At 45.5% G+C, this 12,289-nt stretch overlaps 1 protein-coding gene across 1 annotated transcript in view; it reads right to left on the bottom strand.

Annotated features, from left to right (window-relative positions):
* Window positions 1-42: 42 nt before the first annotated feature.
* Window positions 43-12,289, bottom strand: part of INTS8 (integrator complex subunit 8) — a gene marked incomplete in the record, with an annotated part of 75,116 nt that continues 62,869 nt past the window's right edge. The window contains 6 exon segments of the mRNA XM_034763309.1: window positions 43-258; window positions 511-554; window positions 1,899-1,963; window positions 2,033-2,106; window positions 3,185-3,235; window positions 10,551-10,654. Of these exon segments, the coding sequence (XP_034619200.1) occupies window positions 142-258; window positions 511-554; window positions 1,899-1,963; window positions 2,033-2,106; window positions 3,185-3,235; window positions 10,551-10,654 (455 nt within the window).

Below are 12,289 nucleotides of genomic sequence, written 5' to 3'. Positions count from 1 at the left end.
GGGTTTTGTAATATTTCATCTATTTTAAAAAACCACACAATATGCTTTTGTAAATATGTATTGTATAAAAATTTCAAATACTCAACACAACTTAAATAAAGTGAAATATTTTCCACTCTACACCAGCATTTATAAGAATATTTAAAAGTAAAGTTTTGCCATTGCTTGAAGAAATTTCTTTTTTCGTCTCTGTGCAGCAAGTTGCAATACTTCCTCTGGATTGCTAGCATTCAGCTCTGTCTGGCCAATAGCTTTAATCTTAAAGTACAAAAAACAAGACTTTTTCTAATACAAGTGAACAAGAAGGTTTAGTTACAAGACAGTTTCTTATTTAGGTTAGAGAGAGCACAAGTATTATTTCACTTTATAAAGTAAATGCTTATTCCAGAGTTCACATCAACAGTCACCTGCATAGTTACAGGTGGGCTGTGGAAAACTGAACAAAACTGTAAGATGAAATTCAAAGCTAACAAATCCCTAGCACCAAACCTCTCCCCTTCTTTAACTTACTGCTATTTGTCTCTTGTCTGTCTCTCCTCTTTTATGATGGAGATCTGAACAAGAGTCAAGGAAAGTATTCATGTGTAATATAGCAACACTACAAATGAGCTGTGATCTAAAATGCAAGACCTTTGCATAGTATTTCCTGAGCAATAACTGCTGTTAATTATCAGAGGGGTAGCCATGTTAGTCTGAATCTCTTGCATCTGAAGAAGTGAGGTTCTTACCCACGAAAGCTTATGCTCCCAATACTTCTGTTAGTCTTATAGGTGCCACAGGACTCTCTGTTAATGGCTGAGCAAGTCATAGAATTGGACACTAAAAATTACTTTTCTACCCAAATTCGAGTCAGGTCAAAAGCTCTATACAGGCTGTGCCAGCAAGTAGTATAGATGCTTCTCCTTTCAACCCCAGCAGACCTAGACAACCTGCCCAAGGCAATATGACAACTACTCCAGGGGGAGGAGGGGACTTTGCTTCCCTGTTTTCTGCAGTCATGCAAAGGGAAGCCATGTGGGGGGCAAACATGGGTGCAGTTTTTTGGCAGGATTGCCCCCTCCAAACAGGTGAAGCATGGGGGGCACACAGAGTTACATGCCCCTGTCTCTCTCTTCCCCCCTCCCCCCCATTTCTGCAAACACAGAGCTGCCCAACTGAAGGAGGCTGCATTTGGGCTCTACTGACACTAGCTGACCACCACCACATGGGTTCTAAGGCCAGTCATGTTTCCATTCTGTGTGCTGGGAGCCTTCCTGTTCTCTGTGCAACAGTGCCCACAGTCAGGCTGGGTAAGGGGGGAGTGAGAGGGAGGGGAATAGGGGAAATAGGAGCCCAGCCTGCAGCATCCTCTCAGCAGCAACTGGGGCTCTGCTGTTAAGCAGGCCCATCGAACCCTCACCCTGACAGACCCTACCCCTGTACATCTAGACACCCCGCCCCCCACACACCCAGAACCCCCCACCCACTAAGTCCCTGTGCATCTGGACTGCCCCACACAGAAACCCCTCACCCCACACCTGGTATAGAGGGGGCAGGCCCAGCCCTTGCACTGTGTCAGGGTCAGGTGCAGCCTTACTGCAGAGTCCCTGTAACCAGGGGAGCTGGGGGCTTCAGGGTGATCTCCCATCTTAATGCAGCCAGGGGCCTATGCTCCCCACTGCCATGCTGGAGCCATATTTATTCATTGACAAAACTTGCAGAATTTTGCAAAATTTTAAAATATTGTGTGCGTAAGTTTTAGGCCAAGAATTGCCTTAGGAATAACCTATTTAACATCTACATGTTCTAGCATGAAACTTAACAGCAACTCAACTGTCAATACACTTAAGCTTTGTGTTGGTTTTTCAACATGACCCCACAAACTGCTTTTTCTTTAACTATTTCTAATGAAAGGATACATGTCAAGTATTCCAAAATGGTAACATCCCAGATGTAGTCATAATAAGAATCCATAGCATCATGGCTGAAAGAGAATATCAATTAATTCATGGAATACATACAGAATTTTAATTTTAAACATAAATATGTTTACCTGTTTTGTTCCTGCAGTGCCTTAAATGCTGTTTTATAGTCTATTTCTCTGAGGAACTGACATAAAATTGCTACCTGTAGAGAGAAAGACTGTAACTTATTTCCTTAAAGCTTGTCTCTTTTCATGCTGAAATACTGGACAAATGTTTCTCCACTATGTGGGAAACTTAATAATTACATCAAGTTTTAATAGTAAATGGCTTCTCAGTAGTCTAAACTTAGTGTTTGCAGAATGAATCAAAATATCAGAGACAAAGTCAGTAAATTAAGCTTTATGAAGTAGCTTTGCTCCAATTAAAGGCATAATACAGCCTTTCAAGCCAGAGTAATACCAGCAGACTGCAGAGGTGACAGTACACCATGCAGGAGGGAAAAGGTCAGTCAGACCTGCTAACAACCCTCTATTTTTAGACTTCTATTCCACCCCACCAGGATAATAGCTTGGTGTAGCTCCAAGAGATATACTGATTAGGTGCAGATTTAAAAAAAAAAATGCTTGCAAGTCATGAAGTCTGGGAAGGGTAAAAGGAACTCATGGGGGGAGAGGGAGGAGACAGAGGGTTACATGCCATTGGTCTTTGCAGAGTTGGTTAATCCTAACTTACTTTTCCAGAGGGTGGGTTCATTCTAGCTGACAGGTTTTTTTCCTTTCAGCAAGAAGGATCCAGATACTTTTGGGTGCAGCCCTGTTAGAATTCCTGCTCAGCCCACTGATCTCTAGACTAGGCTAGACTGCCCTGCGTGGTTATTAGGTTGAGCAGAGTCTGACTCCAGCCCTGGCAAGGATGTGCCCCCATAATACAAATCCCATTGCATTCCCCAGCTGCTAGACTGGGCATTAAATCTGAAGGGGGCGGGAGAGAAAAGGTTGCAAGGAAATGAATATTTTAAGATTAAAAACATGAGAAGCTCAACTAATGTACTAAGTGAGTTCAGATCTAAAATTTCATTGGCTGGTTCTGAAGCATTATCACAATATTTTGATTAGTTTCCCAACTCTGCCAGGGAATGTTTACATAAACAAAACTTTTACATTTTTAAAACCAGATTTATTTTGTTAATTTTTTTCTTTTAAAGAGAGAGTTTGGACTTAAAATGGGCTGTTTTTTTAAAAAGAGTCCTTATTTAAACTGGCACCTGAATACACGCTTACCTGGGTGTGGCAGTTGAGCAAAGAACAGCACTTTATCATTCTTTTTATCACCTATAGAGCACAAATTCACAAGACAATTACAACAGCTTCCAAAATGCTGATACTTATATTAAGCACATTGCTAGCAACTTATCTGACCCTGTAAACAAATGGTTAAATAATTGTACAGACCTTCTTTTCTTTAAAGATAAACTGAAGAAGAGGATATTTACCTGTATCTGGAGGTTCTTCAAGATGTGTGGTATCTATTTGGATTCCAAATGCAGGTGCGCACGCACCAGAACGTTTCATAGCAGTGTCTACTACCCTGCGTGTGTCGTGAGTCACCTCGTTCTCCCATCTGAGATTATACAGTAAAGTCTTTTATCTGACACTTCAGGAACTTGCAAACTCTATAAACCGGCATTTCTGATCTGCATTGAAAGTCCAGTTTATAGTGCGGTTGGTGCGGGTCCAGCAGGGGGCTCGGGGTGCGGCGCTCACCTCCGGCGGCTCCCTGACCCTGCTGCTCCTGGCAGAGGCACGGCCAGGCAGCTCTGCAAGCAGGCACATGGCCTCTGTCTGCAGGCGCCGCCCCCTGCAGCTCCTATTGGCTGCAGTTCCCAGCCAATGGACTTGGGGCCACGGAGTCATCACTCAGGGATGGGGGCAGCGTGCCTGTTTGCAGAAATGCCTGGCCACGCCTCAACCAGGAGCAGCAGGGACGGGGAGCCACCAGAGGTGAGGGCCCCCCCATCTAGCACCCCGGACCCCCTCCCATGCCCCAACAAGCTCCCTCCTGGACCCAAACTGCCTCCCAGAGTCCTGCAGCCCTCCTATGCCCATGCCCTGCACCCCTTCCCCCTGCACTCCCAAACCCCTCCCTCTGAGTTAACTGGCATTTTTAATTTACCAGCACCCCCCATTCTCCCAGCATGACAGTTAACTTTTTTTTTACTGTAATAGGCTGTGTGAGTCAATGCCTCTCCAGTAACCCCCTTACCAGAGTATTCCAGTCAAGGGCAGAGGGGATGGAGTGCAGATATTGGAATCCAAATAGGGACCCACACATCTCAAAGATCCTCCAGTTACAGATAAGTAACCACCACCTCTTCTTTGAGCGATGGTCCCTATATAGATTCCAAATGTGGATGAGTAGCAAGCAGTGATGTGGTCAAAAGTGTCAGCTGTAATACTGGTTGGCCTGCTACTGCATCTGCTACTGCCCTGGGGGCGATGGCGTCATATGAGATGAAGGTATGTACAGAGAACAATGAGGCAGGACGACATAGCTGCTTGAGCCCAGGTAGAGTGCACCATGATGAAATCAGGTGGCCTCATGGTGCTGAACATGTAGCATTCACAGATGCACCCGGAGACCCATTTAGAAATGCATTGCAAGGAGAGGACGTGGCCCTTGCATCGTTCGACAATCACTACAAAGAGAGTTGTGATGAGGCATGGAAGTCACGGGTTCATTATAGATAGAATGCCAGCGCACATCGTATGTCGAGGGAGTCTATTGGCCATCGAGGCATGAGGTTTGGGGTAGAAAACTTGGAGGTGCGTACACTGATTGATGTGGAACTCAGACACCACCTCAGGGTGTAAACCCAAGGACACTGTCTTTGTGGAATATGGTGTATGGGGGCTCAGGTATCATGGCCGCTTGTTCACTGACTCATCTAGCTGAGATAATGACCACTAAGATTACTTTCAGGGAGAGATGTGAAAATGAGGATCTTGCCATGGGTTCGAAGGGTGGTTTCGTGAGAGCGGTGAGAATGAAATTAAAGGTCCCATGAGAACGTGGGATTTTTGACTGGGGTGAAGGTGTGGAGCAGACCCCTTAGGAAGCAGACTATGGTAGGGTGTGTGAATACAGAAGTGCCAAACATTAGGGGGAGGATAAACCACTGTTGTGATGCTGTCGGAGAGTAATTGGATGTGCTTGGTTTGGATGATGAGGAGGAGGAATGTCACGCAGGTTGCCCTCAATTCCAGGATACTGATGTGCATATCCTGGTCTCTTAAAGCATCCACACGCCCTGTGCCGTATAACAACCCAGGTGAGCTCTCCAACCTGCCAGGGAGGCATCTGTTGTGATCATGGCTCATGGTGTGGGAGGGCAAAGGGGGCACCGATCAGGATCTCAGAAGGGTCGGTTCACCAGTGAAGGATGCCAACACCTGCCACAGGATCAAGACTTTGTTGTCTAGCTGGTCTGTGATTGGTTAGTAGACAGAGAGGAGCTAGAGTTGCAAGCAACGCATGTGGAGGCAGGTGTGCAGTGTCACTGAGGTACATGCCGTTATGTGGACAAGAAGGGGAGAAAATGGTGGACGGTGGTCTGGAGCTTGCAGCAGGGGTCCGTGATTAGGGTTGTGAAGCAATTCGTCGGAAGGAAGGCACATGCAGCAGCAGAGTCCAGCCATACTCCAATGAAGGCAATGGTCCGGATAAGTACGAGGACCAATTTGGCATTTGTATCAGCGAGATGAAGAGAGGTGAGGCGAGCATGGAGGGTGTGGATGGCAAGGGCAAGGTTTAGCAGCAGCGCGAGACAAGGAGCCAGTTATCCAGGTTAGGGAAGACTGAGTTGCCTAGATGGCATGTGTGCGCGGCTATGATGGCGAAGACTCGTGGAGCTATCCCTATGTCAAAAGTCAGGACCCTGAATGGATAGAGGCCAGGTCCAACTCTGAATCAGAAACTTTTGATGGGCCAGGTGAATATTGATTTAGAAATAGGCATCTTTCATGTCGAGAGCTGCGAACCAGACTCTGCGGGGAAGGGATGGGATAAACTGACACATGGAATTTGGGTTTTCAAATAAAGGTGTTGAGCACTCTGATGTCCAGAACAGGGTGATGCCCTCTGCCCTTCTTCTGGATGAAGAAGTCAGGGGAGTAGAACCCTAGTCCCCTGTAGGGAGGTGGGATCAGTTACATGGTGCCTTTGGGGAGAAGAGCGTCAGCTTCTTGCTGGAAGGTGCTCTGATGGGAGGGATCTCTGGGGCACATCCGGGGTAAGGGCTGGCAGTGTGGAAATGCCAGGAATTCTATGGAGTATCCATTGTGGATGACCTCCAGTACCCAACTGTCTGTGTTGATCTTGCCCCAATTGCAGGCAAATAGAACAAGGCAGCCCCCAAAGATGACAACATGGGGTGCTGCAGAAGAGGGTGGTGGTTCTCTATAAGCATATCAAAACTGGTGCTTGGTCAGCTGCTGAGGTGGGCTGAGGAGGTGGTTGTGGCGGAGGTGGAGTAGCATGGTCTCTGGGATCGCTGTAGGTGACATAGTGCCTCCTTCTGACTATGATAATACGGTGGATAGGGGGCCTGCATGGCGGTTGTTGCTGCTGTCTGCCTTTGGGAGCTGGAGTATAGATGCCCAGAGACCAGAGCGTGGTGCAGAAGGCCTTGAGGGAGTACAAGGACTTGTCAGTCTCTTCTCTGAACAGCTTTTGGGCATCAAAGGGCAGGTCCTTTACAGTAGTCTGGACCTATTTGGGGAGCCCAGAGGATTGCACCCAGTATTGCACCACTGCTCGAGTAGCAAGTGAGCAGGAAGCCATGTAAGCTGCGTCCATGGCGGACTGAAGACCCACCTTGGCCACCAGGTGGCCCTCATCAAGAAGCACACAAGAGTCCAGGTACTGCAGGCACCAATGTTATATATGCCATCATATGTCAGCAATGCCCCTCTGCTATGTACATTGGCCAAACTGGACAGTCACTACTCAAGAGGATAAATGGACACAAGTCAGATATCAGGAATGGCAATATACAAAAACCTGTAGGAGAACACTTCAACCTACCTGGCCACACAATAGCAGATGTAAAGGTAGCCATCTTACAGCAAAAAAAACTTCAGGACCAGATTCCAAAGAGAAACTGCTGAGCTCCAGTTCATTTGCAAATTTGACACCATCAGATCAGGATTAAACAAAGACTGTGAATGGCTATCCAACTACAGAAGCAGTTTCTCCTCCCTTGGTGTTCACACCTCAACTGCTAGCAGAGCACCTCACCCTCCCTGATTGAACTAACCTCGTTATCTCCATACTGATTTATACCTGCCTCTGGAGATTTCCATTACTTGCAGCTGAAGAAGTGAGGTTCTTACCCACGAAAGCTTATGCTCCCAATACTTCTGTTAGTCTCAAAGGTGCCACAGGACCCTCTGTTGCTTTTTACAGATTCAGACTAACACGGCTACCCCTCTGATACATGACTTATTGTTTTTCCCCTGCACCTTTGCTGTGAAATTTACTAAAAATGTCTACACCAAAAATCATAGCCTTAACTAAATTAATATTTCAGTAAATCATTACGTTTTAAATGCAATATATATTTTGATAAGCTTTTTTTTCCTCTTATGTATCCAGCCACTTAAGGTAGTTTCATTCAACTAATAAACAAAATCTTAAAATACTGTTTTTGTATATTATTTGAATTTCAGTTTCCATCCACACGCAACTTGACAAAAATTCAGAGTAAAAAAACAAAAACCATCCTGTAAATAAGTGTGTCATTCACCATTTTCTATCATAATTAAAAAGTAAAAATTAAGAATCTCAATAAATGTATGCTAAAGTCTAAGTGGTTAAATAAATATGTATAGATAGTATACCCTCCTCCTGACCAGCAAAAGGTACAAAATTGAGTGTAAAGTCTGCATTTGGTGGCAAATTGACATGTTTTAATGGTTATAAAAATCAGTGAGGAAAAACTTTTCTTTAGGAAAAGAAAAAGTATGAATGGAACACAAGATTAAAATTAATTATTTATATAACAATTAAGATCTATCTATCCTGATGGAAACTATAATAATTTGCTAGGCTAAATTTAATGGAGCCCAGACTTAAACAGGCAAACACGGGGACTTTCTGTGGAGAGGCCAACGCTCAAAGGCTATGTCTACACAGCAATTAAGCCTAGGGTTAGTGGGACTCGGATTTTAAAGCTAGGTCAGGGATTCTCAAAACTTCATTGCACCGCGACCCCTTTCTGATAACAAAAATTACTACATGACTCCAGGAGGGGGTCCGAAGCCGGGGTCTGAAGCCTGAGCCCACCCAAGCCCCACGGCCCAGGATGAGGGGCCAAAGCAAAACCCTGAGCCCCACCGCCCCATGTGGGGGGCCAAAACTGAAGCCTAAGGGCTTCAGCCCCAGGTAGGGGACCTGTAACCTAAGCCTCACCACCCAGGGCTGAAGCCCTCAGGCTTCGGCCCCGGGTGGTGGGGCTCGGGCTTCAGCTTTGGCCCTGGGTCCCAGCAAGTCTAAGCCAGCCCTGGTAACCCCACTAAAACGGGGTTGTGACCTACTTTGGGGTCCCAACCCACAGTTTGAGAACCACTGACCTAGGTTAAGCATTTTCTGACCCATGCTTGAACTAGGGCTCTGGCGTCCACATTGCAGTGCACAGACCTGAGTCAAAGTAACCCTGTCCTAGCCTAGCGCCTCTCACCTAATGTTGACACTCTAGCCCTACAAATGTGTTGCACTGTGGGAAAACTCTACTGCCCACCCTGTTTCCTAACTGAGACAGCACTATTGATGGGACTCAAGTGCCCATAAGTAGCACAAGTACATAAATTGCAAAATTAGCTCCTTTGGTGGCTGGCTCAGTAGAATGTCTGTCCTTTGAGAAGGCTTTATACTGAATTACCATCTAATCTGAGAATTGGGCTTTCCACCTCTAGATGGAGTCACATTGGCAGGAAAATGCCATGTGCATCTGTTCAGAGGATAATTAGGACACAGTCTCCAGGGCAGTCAAACTATTAAAATGAAACTTTTGGAATTCTTAATTTTTAAAATGGTATGTTCAATGAAGGTGTTTCTTTGCTTTTTTATTTATTTTTGTCTATTTGTTTTGAAGTTTTATGTCAAACAGGTTTCAGAGGAAAAACACACACACCCACCCAGTCTGGTTGCTGCCATCTGTGGCCTGGTGAAGTGCATTCCCAGGGAACAGCTAAAGGATCCCCAGGAGGCTGTGGGGAGGTTTAGGGGCTGACTCCCATTTGCCACTCTCACAGCACATGCGTCTGGGCACGCCTGCATATGCAGCCCCAGGGAGCGGAGTGGGGACCAAGTGGCTCCCTGGCAGGGATGGGGAGTGGCTTCTGTGTTGGGGGTCATCCCTCGCATTGCCGTGCCGAGCCGGAAGCTTTGTCACTCCCACTCCCTGCAAGGCAACTGCTTAGTCTCAACTCGACTCTCTGCCCCCATATCTCCTTGTGGCTGCATATGCAGGGGCACCAAGACAGTGTGCACAAAAAATATGGCTGCACTCTTGTGACTAGGAAGCAGATCTCTTTGCAAAAGCATCTTCTCATCAGTCTCCTCTAAATACCCCACAGGCTCTCTGATAGTGTGCTTGCAGACTGGTGTTCAGCAGACATCGGGTTACTGCTGATCTGAGCTGGTCCATTTGCAAAGGGAGGCGTGGCTTCTGTTTGTAATACAGAGTGCAGTAGACTGCACCACAGATTGTTGGAATAGAGAGGACTAAACGAAGTTGCCCTAAGGAACTTTGGGATACATCCAGAGGACTTCCGGGACCAGAGTCAAGCTGGGGCTGCGTGCACACAGGAAAGCAATAGGGCTTGGATCCTAGGTTTGAGCTCTAGGTTAAGAATCAGTGTGTGGATGCAAGGGGGGTTAGGCTTGAGCACAGACCCACATTGCTGTGTAGACATACCATAAAACATTATTCCCAAAGGAGGTAAAGTTATAGTCCTACCCACACCACCCTGAGGCAATGTTATAAGACACCCTTGTTCACCACAGCATTCCCCAAAGAAAGTGTGACTTTGTGCTCAAAGACAGAAGCCTATGGTTATACTTAGATTAGATGAAGAAACTGCTCTCACTATTTATATAATCCATATCCAGTGCTCATCTTTTACAGTAAGGGGGTAGTTTAGAAATGCACAGATACATATTTAAATTGTTAACTATACAATTACAAACTTTGTAAAAGGTTGATTATTAGTTTGCTAATATATAATTGCATAAATATTCTGAGGATTCCACTCGGGTATATACAAGTTCAACATCAGTTAGTGTGCTTTCCATTAGTAGTTTGATCATATAATCTCTACAAGTTACTTTAAAAATGAGTAAAAAACACACCCACCCACCTGTGCATCAGCACAGTAGAAACCTACAGACTTTATGAGTTTCAAGCAATGAAGGAAATATATTAAGTCTATGTCATTTAAAATAGCTAAATATCCATACATTCACACACACTATATATTAACTTATGTGATTAGATAAGGTCCACCCCGATTAGCGTACAGTTGTCTCATATCTACCAATCCAGAAGAGTATTTTCACGGTGCCAAATATTTTAATAGCATAACTCACCTGGTCTGTGTATACATCAGGAGGTACCATCTTATTAAAGAAATCAGAGCATACTGCTCCTGCTTGAAGATAATAATGAAGGGCTGCTGAATATTGATTTGTTGCTACAGTGGGGAGGAAAAAGTTAGAATAACCTCAGAAATCAAAATGTAAACATTTGTAACAATTTACAGAATTATTCACACTAATATTTAATACACACACACACACACACACACACACACACACACAATGGTGACAAATTGTAAAGTTCACTACAGTTTAATTCTACTTGAAGAATTACTCATCACCCAGGTATAAATGCATACATGTACATGGAGGTGGCAACACTGTAACCACTATGTGATAAGACACTCTGCTACGAGGAAGTGATTAATCAGTAAAGCTCATTAACAACTATGAAGACTAGGGTTTTAAGCAAGTTTCTCTTAATTATTTTTAATATTTTAAAACATTTTCACTCTGATGAGTTGGGGAGGGCAAGTGGGACTTTTTAAAAATAGTTTAATTTGTACCACTATGTTGGCCCCTGGAGTTAATTTATTTGCCACATTAATAATATAATAATATATGGAGATATATCTATCACCTAGAACTGGAAGGGACCCTGAAAGGTCATTGAGTCCAGCTTCCTACTTTCACTAGCAGGACCAAGTACTGATTTTGCCCCAGATCCCTAAATGGCCCCCTCAAGGATTAAACTTACAACCCTGGGTTTAGCAGGCCAATGCTCAAACCACTAAGCTATCCCTCCCCCCTTTTTTTGCTACCTCACCCTGAATTAGTTCTCTGCCACACACAGGGGTTTCCAACGTGCACCATTTGTAATATCAGAGCACCAACACACTGTCACAGCTGGACTGAAGATTGTCAGCAGGTGTTGCTATAGATTTTTATTTCAAACATTCAAGGCCACAGCCAAGGCTTCACAGAAGGTTAGTGGTCTCAAAGGGGATTTACAGGGTCCAGGATGGAAAGAACAGAGTCAAGTGGTAGCTCAGATACAGGGGTGACAGGAATAGGCAAATGGTGCTAGAAATCAGATTGTAGATTTTGGACTCAGGCATCTTATCCATATTAGAGAATGCTGACATTCCCAGTAACTGTGCAAGCACCTGAAAAAGACGGTTACTCACCGTTGTAACTGTTGTTCTTCGAGATGTGTTGCTCATATCCATTCCATTAGGTGTGTGCGCGCCGCGTGCACGATCGTCGGAAGATTTTACCCTAGCAACACCGGCGGGTCGGCTGTGGAGCCCCCTAGAGTGGCGCCTTCATGGCGCTGAATATATACCCCAGCCGACCCGGCGCCCCCTCAGTTCCTTCTTGCCGGCTACTCCGACAGTGGGGACGGGGGGCGGGTTTGGAATGGATATGAGCAACACATCTCGAAGAACAACAGTTACAACGGTGAGTAACCGTCTTTTCTTCTTCGAGTGCTTGCTCATATCCATTCCATTAGGTGACTCCCAAGCCCAACTTAGGTGGTGGGGTCGGAGTGAGACATTGCTGTGTGCAAAACCGCTGATCCGAAAGCAGCATCGTCCCTGGACTGCTGCACTAGTGCATAGTGGGCTGTAAACGTATGGACTGATGACCAAACCGCCGCTCTACAAATGTCCTGTATCGGAACATGTGCCAGGAAAGCAGTCGAGGAGGCTTGGGCCCTCGTGGAGTGAGCGGTGAGGTGCGGTGCTGAGACACCTGCCCGGTCATAGCAAGTCCGGATGCAAGACGTA

Source organism: Trachemys scripta, chromosome 2 (genome assembly GCF_013100865.1).
Source record: "Trachemys scripta elegans isolate TJP31775 chromosome 2, CAS_Tse_1.0, whole genome shotgun sequence".
Lineage (NCBI taxonomy): Eukaryota > Metazoa > Chordata > Testudines > Emydidae > Trachemys > Trachemys scripta.
Note: the sequence above shows the minus strand (reverse complement) of the source record. Positions and strands in the feature narration are given on the sequence as shown.